The sequence below is a fragment of the Oryx dammah genome, unplaced genomic scaffold (assembly GCF_014754425.2).
Source record: "Oryx dammah isolate SB20612 unplaced genomic scaffold, SCBI_Odam_1.1 HiC_scaffold_13, whole genome shotgun sequence".
Classification (NCBI taxonomy): Eukaryota; Metazoa; Chordata; class Mammalia; order Artiodactyla; family Bovidae; genus Oryx; species Oryx dammah.
Window position 1 is genome coordinate 52,191,847 of NW_024070197.1, and position 22,821 is coordinate 52,214,667.

General features: G+C 52.4%; 2 protein-coding genes across 2 annotated transcripts; both read right to left on the bottom strand.

Moving 5' to 3' along the window:
* Positions 1 to 307: 307 nt before the first annotated feature.
* On the bottom strand, positions 308 to 3,172 carry FOXL1 (forkhead box L1). Its single transcript, XM_040253957.1, has one exon. The coding sequence runs from the start codon at positions 3,170 to 3,172 to the stop codon at positions 2,132 to 2,134; it is 1,041 nt and encodes a 346-aa protein (XP_040109891.1). The 3' UTR covers positions 308 to 2,131.
* Positions 3,173 to 11,746: 8,574 nt separating this feature from the next.
* On the bottom strand, positions 11,747 to 14,594 carry FOXC2 (forkhead box C2). Its single transcript, XM_040253958.1, has one exon. It carries the CDS (start codon positions 14,141 to 14,143, stop codon positions 12,635 to 12,637), a length of 1,509 nt encoding a protein of 502 aa, XP_040109892.1. The 5' UTR covers positions 14,144 to 14,594; the 3' UTR covers positions 11,747 to 12,634.
* Positions 14,595 to 22,821: the final 8,227 nt, after the last annotated feature.

Genomic DNA, 22,821 nt, shown 5'->3' on the forward strand with positions numbered 1-22,821 from the left:
TGACAGTATTAGAACATTTGCTTCTCCAGAAATGAGCCATCATAAGTTAACAAAAGATAGCAAATCAAACATAAAGAGAAAACATTATAAGCATATCCCGCTCAGCAGCATCTTCATCTTACTGGGGAACCTCAGGCAACACCCTCCAGTCCTGGAGTTTTCTGTCCTGCCCTCTGGTCCACGCACAAGCCCTCCTCCCTCAGAAGCCAGAGCCCAAGAAATGCTGCTGGGGTTCCCAGATATGACCCCAGTCTCCCCTTTCCTGTTATACTGCTTATTCCTCCCAGTAATCCACTGAACCAGTCCCTGAGAGGTTAATGAAAAAACAACTTTATTCACAGAGGTTGAGACTTCAGGATAACAAAATAGCCAACAATGGTCCTTCTGGCACATTGTAAGTTAATCACAGTGATCTTGGATTTCAGCATGGTTCATCAGAGTTCTTAACATCAAGGACCCTGAAGCTCGCCCATCACAGTGTTCCCACCAGCCTGGGCAGAACTCGGACATGGACGCTCCTGGAGGTCAGTAGCAAATGGCCTTCAGCATGAATTCTCAGTCAGCTCTGTGCTTGCTAATTCTTAAATTATTCTGTTTGTCTGAAATATCTTTTCCAGTATATTAACCAACAGGCTCTCACATGTGAAGTTTGTGTTCACTTTTCTGTAAGTTCTGGAAACTGCTTCAATCTGCTTTAAAAAAAATTATCTCAAAGACCTATCTCCACCTCCCTCCAGGAACTACTGACTTACTATGCTTTTCCCACGTTTGATAAAATTAAAGTAGCTTGGAGGTTCAGGAAATCGAGTCTCAGAACCACCACAACAACCCAAAGAGATACCGTGAGAGCTTAGATGCATTCCCCTGAAGTTCCCAGCTGAAGTGGGCTGTGAAAATCTCAGTTTTCATAACCACATCTTTGTCTCGGACCCCTGCCCTCCCACCCACTCCTCGCCCCAGCCTGGCAGTCACCTCCATAAGGTGTTTGTTTAGCTGCAGGCTCTGGGCCTGCCTGGCTGGCACTTGGAGGGAGGAGGCAGCTGCAGTTGGCCAGGGAGCCTCCCACTAAGCCTCCTGTTCCTGGGGCGCCCCCACCCCCGCAGACCCCAGGGGACTCCCTTGCTCTTCTGAGCCCTCACCCATCCCTGCCTCCACTTGGTTTCCGAGTGCTTGTTTCACCCAACTCTTCAGGTTAAAAATAGTCCTTCACTACACAGTTCTGGAGAATGTGGCAACAATCAAGATTCCCTAACCCTCGTGCACTTCCTGTGTCCCTAGAAATGTTTTGACCCCTTAAACAATAAAGCTAAGAGATAGGAGGATGTCTGTGGTTGGTAACAGGCGTTGGAGAGCACGTGTATTGACTAAGGACCTATCGAGCTATCTACTGTAATGCAGCAAAATGCTAAGTTACACAGAGTGCACTTTTTTAATAGAGGTTGTTAATACACACGTTCACAGGGCAACCCTTATAGTAAAAAGAATCAAGCTTTTAGCCAAAGAATATACTGTTCCTTTTACTATCTAAAAGGAAAAGAGATTTCTCTATTTACAATGAAAGTGTGGTCTCTCAGCTTCCGCCTGAACATTGGTCCTAAGTCCTCACCAAGCCCTAGAATCTGCTAAAGAACCTAAAAAACGGGTTGGCCCTGGTGTCCCCACAACTGGACCTTAGGGACAAAACCAGCTGTGAACACCCATCACTCCGCGGGGCCAAAAGCCAAGGCCCCACTGCGGCCATCTGTCTGCCCTCCGGTTGTCTGGGCCCTCCCCCACTCCCTCAGGACGCGCAGGACCTGTCTGGGTGCTAGTGGAAGATCGTGCCATCAGACTAACCTAAGGTTCAAGGAATTTTCCTGCGCCTGCGGTAGGAAGTCTGAGATCCCCAAGTCGCAGCGTGGGCAGGGTCTTTTAAATCTCCGAAGCTGCTCCGGTTCTGGGAAGGTCCGTCTTGCAGGAGGCAGGGGAGTGTGCCCACTTTGTGCAGCTGAGGATGCTAATACTTCCCACGATCCATATGCAGGCAGAGGAAATCATTTACTTAAAAATGCGATTTCTTTCCCAGTGGTGGGAGCCCTGCTCGCTCACACGGAGCTCAGACCAGGGCGAGGGAAAGGAGCCGCCGTCTGCTTTACTGGAAATGAAGCACCGCTTCTGGGAGCTGCAGGGGGAAATAGGAGAGAAAGGGGATCCCGAGCTGGTAGAAGCCGCCCTGGACGTGCGGGTCGAGCATCAAGGAAGCGTTGAAAGGCGGACGGAGGCTCGAGGAGGTGGCCAGAAGCGAGGCGCCCAGACAGCCGCCGGGCCCCTGCTTGGCGACCCCCAGGAGCTCGCCCCCTCCAGCCGGCTTCTGCCCCTGCCGTCGGGCCAGGATGCTGTCTATGCTGAAGCTCTTGGACTTGTCCGAACTCTTCGGAGAGCTGCGGGAGGCGGGGCGCGGAGGAGTCGCCCGGCCGTCCACAGTGCGCTCTGGCTGGCCGACAGCCACCGCCGCTGCGCCCTGGAGCGCGTCGGCCGCGTCCCCCTCTGGGGACCCGGGCCTGGGCCAGGGGAGGGACGCCGGTGGCGGAGAGGAGGCTTCCCGAAGGGGCGAGGGGCGCTCGGGCGCTCTTTCCTGGATCGGGGTCGCGGGGCGGGGGCACCCTGCCGCGCTCCGCACCTCCGGCGGCGCCTCTGAACCGCGCTCCTGCGTCTCGGCGCGGGCCCGCTTGGCCTCCGGGCCCCCTGGGCCGGGCTTGGGCTTCCTCTTCCGGCGCCGGTAGTTGCCATTCTCGAACATATCCAGGCAGCGAGGGTCCAGTGTCCAGTAGCTGCCCTTGCCGGGCCGCCCTTTCTCGCGGGGTACCTTGACGAAGCAGTCGTTGAGCGAGAGGTTGTGGCGGATGCTGTTCTGCCAGCCCTGCCGGTTGTCGTGGTAGAAGGGGAAGCGGTCCATGATGAACTGGTAGATGCCGTTGAGTGTGACCCTCTGCTCAGGCGCATCCTGGATCGCCATGGCGATGAGCGCGATGTAGCTGTAGGGCGGCTTCTGGGGGGGCTCCACCCGGCCCGAGGCCGCCAGCGCGCCCGCCGGGGCGAAGGCCAGAGGCAGCCCGGGTCTCTCGGGGCCGTACAGATAGAGCATGGGCGAGGCGGCCAGAGCAGGCAGCCGGGGGCTGAAGAGGTGGCTCATGGCGAGCGGGAGCCGCGCTGCGCTCCCGGCGACGCCGGCGACCGGGCGGCTTAGGGACTGCGCCCGGAGCCGCAAGGGCCCTCCCGGGGAGCCTGCCTTGCCTCTGCCTCCCGCTCTGCCGCTCTCCCCAGCCGCTCCGCGCTCTGTCCCTTCTTCATGGCTTTAAAAATGTTAAATAATTGTTGTAAGTTTGCTATTATATGTTGACTTAGCGCTGGAAAATAAATTGTCTATGATAAACAGTCGCTGTGTTCTCAGCCCACCCACATTAATTAAAATTTCATTGCTGAAAAACTCCAAGCTTTCCCCTCCACGTGTCTTTTTGATACCAGCCAATCGGTTTCAGGGTTATTCCTTCATTTGTTTATAGAATTAGTCTGTTGATAAGTCCGCCCACCCAAGTTGAATCAAGCTGTGTTTATTTGGAAAAATTTCCGGGCACCCAATATATAAACGCACTGATCTGATGTTTGAAATATCACGTCCACCCCTTGACGCTGTAAGCACACACAGTCAGTCAGGCAGGATGTGGATGGAGGTGGCTCGGGAGCAGGGTCTGCCCCGCCAGGAAGACGAGGTGGAGGTGGGAGGGGCGCAGGGGTGTTTCACCTCTGGCCTGGGGGAGCCCCGAAATCCCATGGCCTCCCACAAAAGACCTTTTCTTCTCCCAGGCTTAGTAGGAGATGGAGAGATGACACAGTCTCATAAATGCCTTCAGAGGTCTTGGAGAGCTCTCAGATATTTTAGCAGGGGAGAGGAGATAGATGAACGCCTGATTAGAAGAGCATGCAGCCCTCCTGGGAGACATCCTCGGGATGCCCTGGAGGAATTGGGGCTGGGGTGTACTCCCTAGGGGCCTCACATCCCAAAATGGGCAGGCCTACCCCCCTAGGGCTCCCTGGGGATCCAAGAAGACGACCCCAGGAGCCCAGCTTTTCCGATGCCCATGGCACCAGGCACTGAGAATTGGCAAAGGCGTGCCGTAGCTGGTCCACAGCTTGGTTGGGGGCAAGTTTCAAAATCACCCCTTTTGGAGAGTCGAGGGGGAGAAGCTACAGTCTTTCTGATGGGGCTGAGAATGCAAGGAGGAACACCATAAAAGGGGACTTTGGCAGCTGGCGGGGGAGAGCTGGTATTTGTGAATGCGGGTCTCTTGCTTTATATTCTGCGCTTTCCTGTTTATAACAAGGAGGGGGTTATAACAACTTTACAAGTGCACGCAGCTGGGCCATGATTACATTAAGCATTTGGGAAGCCTGCTCGCTTCCCCCCCATCCCACCCCACCCCACCCCACCCCACCCACTCACCCTGGGGTGTAAGCACTCCCCACCCTGACTCATTTTACATTTAGCCACGTCCTGGTTTAAATCAAAAACCTTGATGATGCTGATTTAGAAGGGGGCGTCTCCCCCACTCTGCCGCCTTTGGGGAGGGGGGTGGATTGGCACTTAACGTGACTAGTTCCTGTTTATGATCTTTGCTGGATATATTTTAGAAGAAAGAAAAAGCTCAGGACAACTAAATTAACATCTCATTGAGTAATCCATGTGGATGCCCAAGAAGAAGAGGGAGGGGTGAAGATGGCACGTGGGGGTAGCTTGAGGAAGGACACTAAAGGTGCCTTAAGGCACGTTTGCTGCTTAACCCCTTAAGGGCTGTCCCACTGTCACACAGGCAGCACCATGCTGGGGACCCACTGCCGGGGCTCGGGGCATCATCTCTGAACGTGGGAAAGCAGGGAGGATCCCAACTCTAAAATGGAGGGTCCAGAAGGTAAAGCCTGTGTTCGGGGGTTCCGGAGAGACCACAGGGGAGCAGGGACGTTTGAAATACCTAAAAGGAACTCGCTGACAGGGTCGAAAAACCGGTTCGGGTGCAGGCAGGGCTTGAGGGAGCGCCAAGTCAGGCCCCGGGACACATTCAGGCCCCTGTCCCCGGCGCTGCTTTTCTAACTGAAGTCCAGTGTCCAGCTGGTCCCCGACTCGGTCTCGAGGATGGCCCTCCAGCCAAGAGGGGGCAGAGAGCTGTATTCTTTCTGGATCCCTGGCTTTCAACGGAGCACCCCCCCTTCAATCCTGGGATGGAAACAGAACCTCAATGTCGGCGCTTCTGCAGCCCACAGGCTCCACGGGCTCCAGAGTCACCCCAACCCTCCAGATCAGCGCGCCTCCTGCAAGCTCAAGTTTGCACCCAGCCTCGGTGCCCGGCCCCAACAGACCCAGAGCAAGAGACACACCGGTGTTACTCCGCGGTCCCTCGCCCCCTCCCACCTCCTCACCCGAGCCCTCCCTGGAGTTTCCCGGACACCCAGAGTCCAGCACGCACAGCATGAGGCGCGCCACCGCGGCGCTCCCTCTAAACTAGGAGGCAAATCCGAGCTTGAATTCGTACAATGATAAACACCGCCCAATTTGGGCATGGGCGGGACGCAGGCGGAGACACGCGCGGCTGGTGGGCAGGGCACTGATAGTAAAGAAAAAACAACCCCAGTTCTAGCGGCCGTCTGGAGAGGCGCGTCCCGCTCCACGTGCTGGCAGCAGTTAGCAACCTCTCTGGGAGGTTCTGGCTGCAGAACTTCGGCAGGGCGCCCCAACCTGGCTCCGGCGAGGGGTCTGATCCTGGATTCCCAGGTGAAGTGTGTAATTGAACCCGAGGACGCCGCCGCCAGGAGCCCCGAGCGGAGGCTTACTTCCGGGGAGCGCAGGGAACAGGCGCCGAGAGCCGAGTGTGGATGCGCCCTCGTGCGGAAGCTCTGTCGGGAGACTCACTGGGAGACCGGCCGAGCCTGGGAGACGGCGGGGAGACAGGGTGACTCAGAGAGCCAGATGGAGACACTGACCGTTCCCTGCAGGTTCAGAAGTCTTCAGATCCCGGAAAAGCACATTCATCTGTGAAGTCAGTGGGCGCGGGTCTCCCAGAAATCATGCTTCCGGAAGGACCGCGGCAGTTCCAACTCGGGGGCCCAAGAACAAATTGGGTTCAGCGTAGGACGAACCATTCCCAGCGCCCTGGCAGGAAGCCTGCTCCTGGGGTTGGTCAGGCAACCAGCCGGGGACCACAGAGGCCTCACAGACAAAGGCTGGGTGGGGGGGAGAGCCCCTGCTCTTGTGCTGCACCCCCATACGCCCTTCTTCTGCTTCACCGGTAAATAAAGAAGGCTGACATTCAAGTGAACCATTATCTGCGTCGTGTTCCCGATTATCCGCCTCGCTTTTCTAAGTGTGAAGACAGTTAACACATTGTGTGTGTGTGTGTGTGTGTGTGTGTGTGTGTGTGTGTGTAGAGATGGGGTGAATGAACGATTCTTCCTTAAGTCTGAGAAGAGCAGCGCTAAAAAGATTCAAGATCGCTTTACTGACAATCTAAAATGTTGAGGAGAATGATGAGAATAAGGATAACATTAATAGCTAATTCTGTCTTGAATTACTATGCACTGGCACTCTTCTAAGTGCTTTCCTTGTATTAAGTCACTCCATTCTCACAGTAATCCTAAGAAACAGAACTTTAAAAAAAATCATCCCCATTCTGCAGACCAGGAAACTGAGGCCCAGAATTTGACTTGCCTCAGGTCTTCAAGAGGAAGTGTTCCAAAGACAGGAAAACAGTCACATTATAATAGCTACTGTGTGTGGATGCCAAGGACCCTGCGGAAATCCTGTTGAGAACGCTGGCACCATCTACAGAAGATGGGAGGATGGATTTGCCCATTTTACAGATGAGGAGACTGAGGCCAGGCAGAGAGCACCAGAAAACAATGAAGGTAGTAAATAGCACAGGTTGGAATCCACATGGTGTCCTCCAAAGGTGGGTTCACTGCGGTCAGACACCCTCAGTTGAGCACAGAAGCTGAGAGATGTGTCTGGAGTAATCAAGGTGGAGGAAGGGGAACCCTCTGGAGAGGAGAGGTCTGTGCTTCCCCTCCCCCCAGAGCTGGGAGATTTCGGGCATCCTAAGTAGGAGACCCAGAGTCCTCACTTACACCCTGACAAAACTGGGGAGACTCTTTCCTCCCCTGCCCGCCTCTCCCACTTTGAAAGGATGGGGAGCAGTGTCGTCTGCTTCTCTCAGGGGAGGTGAGCCATGAAGGTAAGGGCTGGCTGGTCAGCTGATGCTGATTTAGTCCCAAAGAGCAGGGGCAGTTGGGGCCCGGGCACTGCCCTGCCCAAGCACATCAGCATGTAGCTTGATGTACGCAACTAATTGAGATCCAAGGATCCTTTCTCTTTTGTTGTCCAGGTACATCCCAATAGCAACAGTCCTTACAATGGACTGGACGTTTGGAAGCACTTTGCGCATGGGTATTGGGTTCCTTAGTCCTCACTAGAGCTCTATTCGATGATCCTGTCACTTTTTCAGTTGAGAAAGGGGCTCAGAGAGCTTGAGGTAACGTGCCCCAGGTGCAGGAACCCTCAGCAGGCCTGTGTGCGTAGGGCTTGAGTTGGTGCTCTGGCTGAGTTGGGTTCCAGTTAGAGAAAAAATTTCCTCTGGGAGACCATCTGGAAAAATAATGTCAGGGCACAGAGAGTGTCCAGAGGGGGCTGCTGGAAAGGTAGGACCCAAGGTCAAGGGCCACTGAGCCTTCCTGAGGTCAGCGCGGTCTCTCTGGCCTCCGTGACCTCCCAGCCTGGGTGGGCATATAGACAGCACAAAGCACTCCCCAACTCCATCCCCCTCAAAGGGACCATGGATGCCAGCAAGCTTGTCAGGGTGTTCACCTACCCCCTTCCTGCATTTCAGCCTCCACACACTCACAGCCCCAGGATAAAGCCTCATAGACCTGACAAAGCAAAAACCGTAGCACCAGTAAGACACCTTCAAGATCCAAACTTCACACAAGCGCCGTCCTGCTGCTGCAGAGCAGAAACGTTGCCGCAGTGGAGAGGACAAGCCTTGCGTGAGGTGAGGTCCCAGCCTTCCCAGCTGCCTGAAGTTTTCGCCCCCTTCCTCACATGCCTCTGTCAAAAAGCAACATCTCAGATGCCTTGGTGAGCTGAGGCCATGCAAGACAGAGGCCAGCAGGGAATGCTTCTCAAAGTTTGGGAAAGCATTTCAAGTATATGGTACCAGCAAGCACACTGGGTGGCTCTGACCAGTGTGTTCCACTCACCTGGAGTCTGGCCTCCCAGCACCCCTGGCCTGGCCGCACCTACAGGTGCCGAACCTCACAGCTCTACTTCTCCATTGACCCCAACCCCGAGCCCAGGAGCCCAGTGTCCTGACAATGCAGGTCACATCCCCTGAGATGCCCTGAACAGGCTCTGAGCCCCCAATGCCTTCTGTTCGTTCTTCAGGGGAATCTTTTCCTGGTGGTTCATCTGCAAAGGATCTGCCTGCCAATGCAAGAGACACAGGTTCTACCCCTGGGTAGGGAAGCTTCTTTAGAAAAGGGTATGGCAACCCACTCTAGGATCCTTTCCTGGAAAATCGCACAGACAGAGGAGCCTGGCAGACTACAGTCCATAGGGTTACAAAGAACTGGATTCAACTGAGCCGTTGGGCACATACATTCCCATTGGCCATCCTGGCCCAAAACCCTTGTCCGGTTTTTTGGATGGGGGCTGGGGCTGAGGATGGAGATGAGGTCAGAGGCAGTGATCACTCAGCCTCCAGGGACCTGGGAACTCTGCTGTGTACTTCGGGTGAAGCTCAACCAACCTCTCCTGGGCTCAGAGGCAACCTTCCAGGCAGTTTTGGGTAAAGGGGAGGAGATGGACCCCCAACGATCTATGAGCCAAATGCTGACGTTCCTGGGACCCTGCATTTTCTTCTCCCTCTAACTTCTGGTCGTCACCTCTTACGAGCAGAGCAGAGGAGCGAGGATAAGTGAGGGCCCATCGCAGGAGCCGGGGATGAAGGAAAAAGCACACCCGGCAGCCAGCACTGCCCTTGCACTCACCTGCTCATTCTACAGATGAGAAGACTGAGGCCAGGAAGGAAAGACACCTGTTCACAGGGCGAGATGTGCTCCTACGACCCCCTAGCCCATTGCTCCAGCAATTTGAGAGTGCACATGGACACTGATTTTGGCGTCTTCCGGGACAAGCCACTTGAACCAGGGCAGTGAGGGCTGCTGGGCCACAGACCCAAATCTGGCCGTGGGAGAGAGGCCCAGCTCTCAGCCTTGGATGAAAGCAGAGAGCTTGAGTGTCTTTCTGAGTCTCACAAGAAGCAGAGGCTACTCCAGTTGCAGCCCCTCCGGGGCTGAGAACCAGGGTGCTCAAAGGCCACGGGGTGTCTCTGGCGGCCTTTACCTGTCAAAACCGGACCCTGGGGAGAGACACAGTCCACCCAGCAAAGGCCAGTGAGGGACGCAGGGTTATGTCTGTGGGAAACGGTCTCTGTCGTGGTGCTCGGGTCACTTCTGTTTTATTCCCAGTATCTTTGAGACCTGCCCGGCTGCATCTTACTGGGTCAGGAAGAAACATGGCTATCACACGCGGCTTCATGCAAACTGCGTCTGTGGACCGCAGAGCCGCCCAAGCAAGGAGTTCTGGCAGCCCGAGACGGGCATTCCGGCCCTTCCAGCCCCGGCCTCCTTTCCCCAGTTCCTCCAAGTCCCCGGGCCTCCTGAGGAGAGCGGCAGGGGAAGGAGCTGCGTGTGGATGGATCCGTGGGGCCAGGACGTCCCCCACCCTGTGTCCCCCGCCCCGCGTCGCGCGCCGTTTCTGCGCGCCGGCTGCAGACGCGAAGACCAGCAAGGCCGCCGGCGGTGCCTGGGCTCCGCGCTCAGCCTAGTCGGCTTGCCCTTCCCACTCCGCGGAGGGACGGGCGCCCCAGGCCGCGGAGCCCGGCGGCCGCGCGGGCTGCCGAAGGCCGAAGGCCGGGGCTGGGCCTGGCTCCGAGAGCCGCGCCGGCCTCCGCGCGCCCCAGGCCCTGACTCGCCTCCACCCCACGGCCTCCAGAGGCCCCGGGTGACGCTTCCAACACATTCCCCAGGTGCCCAGCTTCCCAGGGGACTGGAAAGGGCCTTCGCCCTGGGCTCCATGGCCTTTTGGAGCTACCCGGTCAGGTGAGCAGCCCACGCACAGCGGGGACTTCTTTAAGAGACTTTCGCAAAGGTAGGAGACCCCAGCGGGTGTCAGGGCAGATCAGGTCTCTGACGGGTGGGTTCCACTTCTCTCTCCGTTGTTTTCCCTGTGTCTCTGAGACCTCCTCTGAGTTCCAGATCTTAAGGTGAGAGCAGGCTTTCAGGGAGGACTCTTTAAAACATCTGGGGAAGAAGAACCCGCCAGAAACCTCTCCTCGAGGGGAGCAAAGTGAAACCCCAGTGCCCTGAGCCTCAAGCTGCGATCTGCGGGCCTCATTCTGCCGCTCAGAGAATGGTCTCCCGGGTCTCTCCCTCTGTCTCTGGTCCTTCTCACTCACTAAGCACCAAGCACCTTGGCTCATCCCTCCTGCGGTCACGACAAGGAATAAAATGCAGCCCTCATGTCTTAACCAGCTGCCACCTCTGGGGCCACAGATTGAAAGAATCTGTGTTGCACATAAGGGGGATATTATTATGCTGAAACTTTCCCCAGTGCTTTCAGCATAATACAGAGAAAATGGCATGTTAAAAACAACAGAATACCCAGGTTACATTCAAGGCCACCGTATCCAGGAAAATCATTATCTCCCGAAGTATTAAGTTGAGGGAGCTGTACTCCAGGGAGGGTTACAGCTCACCTGCTGGGGTGGGAAACGCATTCACAGTTTGGAGCTCTGGACCCCAAAGTCACACACAGAGAGACCAGGAGGGGAGCTATGTGTTTCAGCCAGTGAAACAGATAGTAAAGCCATTTCCCCCCACAGCTGTACCTCACAGAGGCTGTGTTGCTATTTAAAATTTTAAGGACGAGATATCAAAATTGAAAAGTCATCTGTCATTTAAAATCCTGTAAAAGTTGACAAATTTAAAACTCTGAAAGCATTGTAAATTATTTTTTAAGTGCTACGAGGCTTTAAAGTTTTTCACTGCAATAGGGTAAAGATTTAGAAATCAAATCCAGAAGTAGAGAGGTCTAAAATTCACCTCTGATCTGGCTACTCCCAGGGACGGTCATTAAATGGTACAGACAATCCCCTTTGGATTTTTGAAATCCTGGTTCAGATCCTTTTCTGGAGAACTATCAAAGTAGGGAAGGAAGCCCGCATTTTAGGAAATTGAGGAAAAGCAGGACTCCCCCTGGTTTGCTGGTAGCTAATGGAAAATGTTTATCTTCCCCTCCCTCACCTCCTCAATCGGAGCTGGTTGGACATTGGGATGGAATGGTGGTGTTTGTTTTGACTATTGGCATGTTTTTCTGCATTTAACAAAATGCATTACAGCAAATGTCATTACGGCTCACAGCCCTTCTGGCAGCCACATCCAACCAGGACTGGTTCTCTATTGCCTGGGTCAGGGTGGGATTCTGAATTAATCAAAAGCCTTTTCTGACACCAGCAGGACAATAGGGGAGTTCCCACAGTCCTCTGTGCTCATCTGTAGGTGTCTACACATTTACCCACCTGTGTAACAAAAATAATCAAAACAGGTGGATTGGTGACCACACCTCATTTGTAAAAATTTGAGAATACAAACACACTGTCCGGACTTTGGGCAGAAAAACAACATGGGTTTATTTTAAGGCAAGTACAACAATTAAGACCACATAAGACAAACACAGGTGAAGTTAAATTTTTAGTGTTTTTTTTTTTTCTTTTAGGAATGCTGGGGAAGGAATCTACTATACAACACCATCACACTTTGTAAATAAAAAGTATCAGATACTTGACTTCTTTATCCGCCAACAACAACAAAAAAATAAATTATTTTCTTGTTTTGTAAAAGACCTACAACTGGGAAAAGAATTATGTCTCATAATTGTACAGGGGAAGGAGGAAACCCCACATAGGTTTCTTGAATTTTCACTTTGGCAGTTAGAAATGGTCGGGCAAGATGAGAAATTATCCAGTGAACTCAACTTTAAATATTATATTAATGGCTCTGAAAAACAACAAAAAATAGCCTGATTACAAATCCACACATTTGTACAGCACGGTTAGAGAAATTTAAAATTACACACAGCACATACATAATCTATAGAGACCCCCATAGGTCTATGGGGGTCTCTACAGAGAGTCATTACTGGGTCGCTATGGGATTTGGTCCATAAGTTATAATTTTTGAAACCCCGAATGGAGCAGTGAGCACAGCCATCTTGGAAGGGGAGGGGGATTTTTAAATCATTATTCATTTCGTTGGGCCGCGTCCCTGTACTGGGGCTTCTTGGGATCTCAGAAACGGGGCGGCGAGTTAAAGTTACCTGCAGCTTCGCAGAGGGCGGAGGCTGGCACGCGCGCTCTCTTTGCTCCCGGGTCTGCGGAAAAAGCGGTGGGCAAGTTTTGATTCTTTTTGCGTCTCTGCAGCCTGAATTGTCTGAGAGGGTCGCGTCTGGGAGGCGAAGCCGGAGCGGGCCAGGGCAGAGGAGGGCCGGGGCAGGTCAGTATTTCGTGCAGTCATAGGAATACGGAGCCGCGTGGCGGTAGAGGGACGGCGTGGATCTGTAGGGCAGCTGACAGCTCGCGTTGCTGCTCACCTGGGGTTCCCCGAGGGTCGAGTTCTCAATCCCCAGCCGGTGGGAGTTGAACATCTCCCTGACGTTAGGGAAAGTCTGCTGCTGGGCCGCGAACGAGTGGCCAGAAAGGTGGTTCAGGTCCCCGCTGTGGTTGAGATACCAGGAGGCCGCCTGGGCCGCGGCAGCCCCGGGCTGCGGCGCCGGCTGCGGCTGGGGAGCCGGCGGGGGCGGCGGCGCCTGCGGGTGGTGGTGGCCGTGATGCTGGTGGTGGTGGCCGGCGGCGGCGGCGAGCGCGCCCTCCTGGCCAGCGGCGAGGTTGAGGGCGCTTAGGGGCGATGTGGGGCCGCTCGGGTGGTCCGAGAGGGCCTCGTCCAGAGCGGGCGGGACGCACATGTGCGCCGGCCGCTCGGCCCCGGTGTACAGGCTCATGGCGCGCATGCTGCACTGGTAGCCCCCGGCGCCCGCAGCCTCCAGGCCCTGTGCGCACGGCTGGCCATAGGCGGCGGGCGGCGCGGCGGCGTAGGGTAGCGCCAGCGGCGGCACCACCAGGCCCGCGCGCCCGGCCGCGGGGCTCAGCTCGCCGCCGGGCGGCGACGTTCGCAGCGTCATGATATTCTCCACGCTGAAGCCGGGCAGCCCGTTGGGCGCGCCCGCGTGGTGCTCCGGCAGCGAGCCGTCAGGGGAGCCGGCGGGCGTGGAGGCCGCGCTGCGCGGGCTACCCTGCAGCGCGCTCTCGGGGCTCAGTGTCTCCACCTTGGTGATGACCGGCAGCGCCGGCGACGCCGCCTCGCTCTTGATCACCACCTTCTTCTCGGCCTCCTTGGGGGTGTCCGCTAGAGGGGGGCCGGCCGGAGCGCCCTTGGACGCCGCCGGGGGCGGCTCCTTGAGGTGGGCGCGCTCCTCCTTCTCCTTGGGCACGTCTTTCTTCTTGAAGCGCCGCCGGCGCCGCAGGAAGCTGCCATTCTCGAACATGTTGTAGGAGTCTGGGTCCAGGGTCCAGTAGCTGCCCTTGCCAGGTTTCTTGTCGTCGCGGGGCACCTTGACGAAGCACTCGTTGAGCGAGAGGTTGTGGCGGATGCTGTTCTGCCAGCCCTGCTTATTCTCCCGGTAGAAGGGAAAGCGGTCCATGATGAACTGGTAGATGCCGTTCAGGGTGATCTTCTTCTCGGGCGCGTTCTGGATGGCCATGGTGATGAGCGCGATGTAGCTGTACGGCGGTTTCACCAGGTCCTTGGGCGCCGCGGGCTGGTGGTGGTGATACGGCGCGTAGGAGCGGCCCATGCCCGCGCCGTACTGCTCCGGGTGGCCCGAGTAGACGCCCATGGGGCTGGTCATGCCTCCGTAGCTGCCCGCCGCGCGGTAGTAATTCTGCTCGCTCAAGTAGGGCACCACTCCCAGGGCGTTGGGGTCGGACACAGAGTAGCGCGCCTGCATGCTGCGTCCGAGACGGCTAGCCACCGCCTGCGCGCACAGACCGCGAGGAAGGCCCTACGAGAGCGAGCGCGAGCGAGAGAGGAAAGAAGGGAGCCGGCGGGGGGAGCCCCGGGCGCCTGGAAGCCTCAGGGATGAGCTGGAGGAGGCGCCGGCGCGGGGCGCCCGCCTTCGGGCCGGGAAGGGGCGCTCGCTTTCAGCGGACCGGGCGGAGCAGCATCTTGGAAGGCGCGCCCCGGCGAAAGCAGCGCCGTCCCCGGCTCACTCCTCGCTCGCTCTCGGGACTCGGCGGGCGGCCGGGGACCGAGCGGAGACGCCGCGCGCGCGGTGGACCAAGGCTGGCCCTTGGTCCGCGTCAGGAAAGGGAAGGCGGCTCTCCAAGCCCCCCCCTCCTCAGCAAATCGGCAGCCCTGAGGGTCGGCGAGCCGGGGTCCAGAGTGCTGCCCTGCCGAGCCCGGAAAAAGAGGCAAAGTCCCTTTTAGGGAATGGGAAAAGTTTCAAAAGTCTTCTTGGTGAAAGCGAGGTTTTACTTTCCCCCGGCCACGCCCCCTCCGGGAACTTTGGACCAATAAGGCGGCCGCTGTGGGGACTTGGCACCAATCAGGACGATGAGCGCTGGAATCCGTCGGCTCTAAGACCCAGCCGCGCAGAACCAGACTTTCCTGCAGCCCAGTCTTAACTTGAAAAGATTTTTTTTTCTTAAAAAGAGTTATATCTTATTAAAATTTATTTTATTATCACATTTTGGTTAATGGGCCCACGTGCCCAGAGCAAGAAAAAAAAACGCTCTCCTTTGCAGATAAAAGTGAGTTTGAGATATAAAATCGAATTGATTAATGTAGTCCAATATCTCCCCAAAGACCTTGTAAGTAGCAAAGAACCTAGGACTATTTTTCTTATTAATGAGTGATGAGGCGAATAATTAGATTTCCTAATTGTGGGGGCCCAGGTATAATGGATTCCAAGTAAATGTGCTGAATTGGAATGGAGAGGCCTCCTCTGGATGTGGTCATTATTTAAGCAAATAATTAATAATCAACGGGGAGTTTCCAGGTTCAGGGCCGTCAAGAATAACCTATAAATGTTTAAGAGGCGAATTATAGAAACCGAGTGCCCCTCACCCCCACCTGAGGAGGCAGGCCCAGGCGTCTATAGGGGATAGGCAGATAAGCGAAGCGGGGATCGTAGCGATGCCTCCAGAATATAATCCTCTATAAACTCTCCGTGGATTCGGTAAAGCATCCCCGACATCGGTTGCGGTGTTGTGGGGTTTGGGGAAGAGAGGGAAATAATTCTGCTCATCTCCCCCTCTGCCCTCCGGCGTAGACGCTCGCAGCCCACCAACCCCAGCCTCGCCGCGTCGCTCTCTTTTCCCAGATATAAATTCCCTTTGACAGGCTGACTCCCGCGCTCCCCGAAGCCGGGAACAATGCACCAGCCACCCGGCCCTGCGGCAGAGCCGGGCTCCCCTGCCCGCGAGGAGAAACCCGAGCCACAGTCGGCGGGGGCTTCGCCGGGGACGCGCGTCCGTAGCGCGGGCTCCCGACCGCGGCCCCGCTGGCAGGAACCCGCAGCCCCGCGCGCAGCCCCCGCCTCCCGCTCCTGGCGAAGCCCCCTCGGGAGTCTCCGCGTTGATTTTCTGTATGTTAGTCTTTTTTGTTTGGCTGCGGTTTGATAAGGTGATCTGGGCACCCGGGCTCCGTGCGAGGATGGGGCAAGCGATTGCAAATGGTTCAAGACACCTCGGGAGACGTTATTATTCTGTATACGAACCTAGAGCGACTCGGAGATCCTCGCCCTTCAGAGCTTTCTCCTTCTCTCGAGGAATCCCGGGAAGTTTGTTTATTTGTGCACTGAGTATTTATTTCTTCAACACCTCGAATAATCAGGTCCCCTTTCGCTCGCTTCCCCGAAGGGCAGGACACTCTGTGACGGGCTAAACGCTGGCCAGAATTCTTTTGGAAGTTGTCTATCCGGTTGGGTAGGGAAGAAGACTTCGGATAAAACTTTTGTATTTCAGGATTCCTTTCCCCCTCCTCACTGTCCCCATAAGTTGTTTATTAGATCCCCAAGAAAAGGGTTTTCGAGAATCTACCGTCAGCCTTAGCTTTTGGAGAGGTGAATAGAAGGCGCTGGGGACACTTCATTCATTTTCAAAAACGGAACAAAAGAAAAATACTTAACGTTCGTTACCGATGAATGGTATCATGTCCTGATAAATTAAAAATCAAAGGGAAAGTATTTATTACAAAATAGGTTCCTATTACCTAGAATATTCTGCTTCTGAAACATTCACTCCATTTTTTATGGGCACTCTGGGTTCTTTCTCTAATTTGATTTTTAGGTGGGCAACGAAGTAAAATGAGGCTGCCCACTCTTCTGCTCACAGGTGAATGGTTTGAACTCCCACCCCTCCAGCTTCCGCTACAACCTTATTATTTTTTCATACCTCTAGTATTTTCACATCCACTAAAAAAAAAAAAAAAAAAAAAACAAAAAACAAAAAAACACCTTTAGCAAAATGTGTCTTTCTCCTCGACTACGTGACAGGCAGCCCAAGTTCTCACAATTTTAATGGAAATGCAAACTATTGATCAGGAAACATCCCTCAGTCTGTAGACTTCCTACAGGAATATTATTTACTCTGCTTTTAATGAGGGGCGTTTAAAACATTTTTTAAAGTCTTATCACATCACAGGGCAAAACCCGAAATAGCTAAGGACCACGGAAAATAAATCCCAAAATGGCAGTTTCTGCCTGAGTTTCTGTTTACAAGGGTGTCCAGGTTTAAACCAATAACATCTGAAAAGAACTAGGTTGAACTGCCTAAATTATCCCCCCAATGCAAAAAAAAAAAAAAAAAGTGGGGTGGGAGGGGAAAAGTCCTTATAATCAAGACAGAAGAGGTGAGAGAGACATTTTCCTTTGCCCCTGGAATTAGGTTTCTTCTCCGCTCAGTAGGACTCCGGGAGAGATGTTTGTTCAGGTTATTAAAACAACACCTTCCACACACCTGGACTTTGCAAAAACCATGTTTCCGATCTTTTCTTTTTCCTGCCAAAGTATTTTGGATTGGAGGCTGCTGATTTCTACCATTCTTGACCTTGCTGTCAGTGAGCTGAAAGCCTAATCGGGCCCCCAGAGAGCCCCGTGCATCACTAGAATAATAAGCGACGATAACGGCAGAAGATACTGAAATCAATCCCCCGCCACCCGGCATCGAGCCCTAGTCTGTGCGCCTCGGGCTCCTGCACCTGGAGGCAGCTGGGGCGGCCCCGTGGTGTCGGCGCCACCTTGAGGCCTACTAGGGAACTACCCTTAAAATAGTTGGGGGGGTGGGGGTGGAGGGTCAACCGTTTTGGTTACAATGGAGGTGCTGACACCTTATGGAGGCACCTTAGCATTGCATGTCAGGAATAAAGTAGAAAGAAGGTAAATAAACTGTGCTGAGCGTGCATCAAGAAAAAAAACAAAACATTTCCATAGTTTTGCAATGTGTCAAGAACATGATGTGTTGGAAAACAGAAAAGTCTTTGAAACTGCTTGGGGAGCAAGAAATCCTCTCTAGGGAGACTTGCTGAGGTTTTAAGCAAATAAAACCTGCTCCTCTTAGGTGTCTACAAGTCTGGCAATATTTTTTCCAGGGCTGTTAACAAATTGCTCTCCTCCGTGTCTCCCCGTGGCAGCTGTCTTTCTGCCCCATGTGTAGCGTGAGTTTCAGGGAATTCATCAAAAATGTGTGCTGCATGTGTGTGCCTGACATTGGCAGTAACAACCCATTACCTTAACTAAAGTTAAAAGAGATTTAAACATCTCTGCAACCGCTTCTGCTTTTGAGGCACAACAGAGAACTCAAAGACTGGACAAGCGAAAGGAGTTTTGTGTCTCTTCTCACTATTTTCAGTACATTTTTCTCTTGGGCTCACGAGGTTTTAGGGTAAGGGTCCAGGAATGAGAGCAGTCTCAGGCTTCCAAAAGCTACCTGGGATCTGATGAACCCTTGGGTTCATCACAGTCAATGCTCTTTCTTAAAAATCCACTGCAATCCAGCACCTAGAAATATTTTCCAGGGCAAAAAGTGGATCACTGCTAGAAACTTTTTCCAAACCACCATTCATAAAAGGTAGCACCATGAACAACAAAATAACGGGGGTAAAGGCTATTCTTCACTAAAAGATTAAAGAAACTTGACAACTGAATGCAGTACTTAATCCTAGTTGGAGGAAATTTAAAAAAACACTAATACAGGACAGGTTTGAGAACACCTGGAGAAATTTTAATCTGGCATCATATTCAGTAGTAGTCTTGTATCAAGGTTAAAATTCTTGAGTGTGATAATTATATGTGATCAAGTAAGAGCATGTCTTGTTTTTAAAAGATGCATGTCAAAATATTTAGAGCGGATGTTAATCATCTCTGCAACTTTTAAAAGATTCAACTAAGAGGGAGGGTGTGTATAGAGAGGAGACGGAAAGAGAAATGTATCTAAAATGAGGCCAGTTGCTGAACCTATGGTATGTCGGAATTCATTGTTTATTGATTTTGCAAATTTTCTCTAACTTTGAAAATTTTCAAAATTAAAAACAAAGGGACAAAACCACCTTTGTTATTTTGGAAATTAAAAAGGGATGTGACACAGAGCAAACATCTTTCCATGGAAGGAAATTAGGGTTTCTATATTGCAAACTACTGTGGGGGCCCAAATGGCTCCCAGTGTCTCCTCTTCTTGTGTTCTCCAAGTTTCTGAAAAACAATCTTGAACAACCATGGATGTTATCACATTAACTTGCTGTTGTTCTGTTTGTTTCTTCATTTGTTAAAGCTGATTGTCTAAGGAGCCTCATTGTTGTTCAGTCACTAAGTGTGTCTGACTCTTTGGCAGCCTATGGACTGTAGCACATCAGGCTTCGCTGTCCTCCACTATCTCCTGAAATTTGCTCAAATTCATGTCCATTGAGTCAATGAGGCTTTCTAACTGTCTCATCCTCTGTCTCCCCCTTCTCCTTTTGCCTTCAATCTTTCCCAGCATCAGGGTCTTTTCCAATGAGTTGGATCTTTCCATCAGGTGATCAAAGTATTGGAGCTTCAGCTTCAGCATCAGTCCTTCCAATGAATATTCAGGGTTGATTACCTTTAGGATCCACTTATTTGACCTCAAAAATATAGTCATGTCCAACTCTTTTCAACCCCATAGACTGCAACCCACCAGGCTCCTCTATCCCTGAAATTCTCCAGGCAAGAATACTGGAGTGGGTTGTCATTAACTTCTCCAAGGGATCTTCCCGGTCCAGGGATCGAATCTGGATCTCCTGCATTGCAGGCAGATTCTTTAGCATCTGAGCCACCAGGGAAGTCCTAAGGAGCTTATCTATCTTTATAATTCAAGCACTGCCCCAATTAGCACAATCAAAATTGGAAAAATCTAATAGAGTACTGTAGATGTTTCCAAAACAGAGTACTAAAGATATACATATGTTCTTCTTCAGTCACTCAGTTGTGTCTGACTCTTTGCAACCCCACGGACTGCAGCATGCCGGGCTTCCTTGTCCTTCAGTATCTCCCAGTTTGCTCAAAGTCATGTCCATTGAGTCAGTGATGCCATCCAACCATCTTGTCCTCTATCATCTCCTTCCCCTCCTGCCTTCAATCTTTCCAAGCACCAGGGTTTCTTCTTAAAGAGAGCCAAATGGATGCCGGACCTTTATAGTTGGCCTTTTCCTTGTTGCTGTATAGTTGGTTTGCTTACACAGTGTATCAGTCAGTTGAGGCTGGTATATGCTGCAGTGATAACCCAAGTCTCATTGACTTCATAGTCTTGAACCAACAGCTGGGTGTCACTCAGGAGCCTGGGTTTTCAAAGGCTGCCTCTCCTGTCACCTTGGCAGGGGCAAGAGAGGGAGATTCTGCCCTGGAAATTAAGTGTCCAAGTGACATGTCTCTTCCATTTGCAACTCACTGAGCTGATCACGTGGCCCCAACATACCCCAGGGACGGGACGTTCAGTCTTCCCTGGGCCCAGGCAGATGATGATCTGACTTTTGTTTAGCAACCTCATGTCTGCTACACAAGTCCTGCCTCTCCAGGCAGTGGCAACTCTGTCTTGTTTCTCTGCAGCCCTAGTGCCTTGCAGGGTACCTTGGAGCAGGTGGACAGGAAGTGTTTACTGAATGAATGTATGACTTTTCCAAGACTTTTCTCCCTAATAAATAAAGAGAAAATATAATGCATGCCCACTGTGTGCCAAGATGTTCTGCCTGTGACATCTCATTTAATCCTCTTTTGGGGTAGGTACTGTTCTCCAAGCCAGGCTTCAACAATATGTGAATCATTAACTTCCTGATGTTCAAGCTGGTTTTAGAAAAGGCAGAGGATCCAGAGATCAAATTGCCAACATCCGCTGGATCATGGAAAAAGCAAGAGAGTTCCACAAAAACATCTATTTCTGCTTTATTGACTATGCCAAAGCCTTTGACTGTGTGGATCACAATAAACTGTGGGAAATTCTGAGAGAGATGGGAATACCAGACCACCTGACCTGCCTCTTGAGAAATCTGTATGCAGGTCAGGAAGCAACAGTTAGAACTGGACATGGAACAACAGACTGGTTCCAAATAAGAAAAGGAGTGCATCAAGGCTGTATATTGTCACCCTGCTTATTTAACTTATATGCAGAGTACACCATGAGAAACTCTGGACTGGAAGAAACACAAGCTGGAATCAAGATTGCTGGGAGAAATACCAATAACCTCAGATATGCAGATGACACCACCCTTATGGCAGAAAGTGAAGAGGAACTAAAAAGCCTCTCGATGAAAGTGAAAGAGGAGAGTGAAAAAGTTGGCTTAAAGCTCAACATTCAGAAAACGAAGATCATGGCATCTGGTCCCATCACTTCATGGGAAATAGATGGGGAAACAGTGGAAATAGTGTCAGACTTTATTTTTGGGGGCTCCAAAATCACTGCAGATGCTGATTGCAGCCATGAAATTAAAAGACGCTTACTCCTTGGAAGGAAAGTTATGACCAACCTAGATAGTATATTCAAAAGCAGAGACATTACTTTGCCGACTAAGGTCCAGCTAGTCAAGGCTATGGTTTTTCCTGTGGTCGTGTATGGATGTGAGAGTTGGACTGTGAAGAAGGCTGAGCACCGAAGAATTGATGCTTTTGAACTGTGGTGTTGGAGAAGACTCTTGAAAGTCCCTTGGACTGCAAAGAGATACAACCAGTCCATTCTGAAGATCAGCCCTGGGATTTCTTTGGAAGGAATGATGCTAAAGCTGAAACTCCAGTACTTTGGCCACCTCATGCGAAGAGTTGACTCATTGGAAAAGACTCTGATGCTGGGAGGGATTGGGGGCAGGAGAAGAAGGGGACGACAGAGGATGAGATGGCTGGATGGCATCACCGACTCGATGGGCATGAGTCTGAGTGAACTCCGGGAGTTGGTGATGGACAGGGAGGCCTGGTGTGCTGCGATTCATGGGGTCGCAAAGAGTCAGACACAACTGAGCAACTGAACTGAACTGTTACTATCACCATTTCAAAGGTGAGGAAACTTAGGCCTAAAGATTTTAAGTAGCCCCGAATTTCCAGCTACAAGTGAGGGAACTGGGATCTCTTAAATAACTCATTACCTTGCTGCCTCTTTAAGATTAGGGTTACTGTCTTGGAAATTAGAGACAACTTAAAAAGTTAAAACATAAACTTCTATGTAAATAGTCTGTGTGGAAACATACATTTATATAATTTCATGACTATATATATACACACAGTCAAGAGTGTATGTGTGAAGGCATGACTGAACACATGACTCAATGTCTATGATATTTTAGTTTTTTATACCACCAACTTACAAGCCTGTAATTAACCCTGTGGGGTAAAAGGATTCATTATCAGAGCCCAGAAAAAGCAGACTGCTCCCTGGGAGGTGCAGACAGGGCTTTGATTGTTGGACAGGGCAGGGAAAGAAAGAAGTGAGGAAGCTGTTTTTCACCGAGTCTGCAGACTGTGGGTTGGGTATTCTGAGCGCCAGGAAATACATCAGGCTTAGAATCACCATCCTCCCTCAAAGTGACCACTGGGTCTCACGGTGACCACAAGAGAGGGAGATCCTACGGGCCTACAAAGGACTGAACGAAGCAGAGTGACTCACTCCCCAGCGGGGAGGGAATCTAGCTTCTTGGGAGCCAGCTTCTGTTGTTATTAGAATTATTTATTATTCTATTTATTTACTTTTTAGCACTTTAGGAGGTGTTTGTGTGAAGATGATGCGGAGAGAAGAGAGGGAGCAGAAAACAGACAGTGCCATTTAACATCTGTAGAGTCTCACAGGGGAGGAATTGAGTCATGGAGGAGCAATCCCGGTCGGCTTCTCGGAGTAGGGGGCCTCTGGGGACTAGAAGTGGAGGTGGGTGTGTTTGAACTGGCAGTGGGCTCGGACAGGCTACGGGTGTTCACTCGGTAGCCCCCTCGTCTGCCCACCCAGCTCCTGGCAAATGCCAGTCAGACCTAGCGCTCAGTGCTGGCCTAATTGAGAATAAACCTTCAGGGGCCACACACACCACCCTCCTCCCGACGCGCGGAATCGCACGCGCATGCGTGCAGCGAAGCGTTCCCACCAGGCCTCTGCGGCGAGGCCACCGTGCCCCCACCCTCGGTTCAGACTAGTGCGCAGGCGC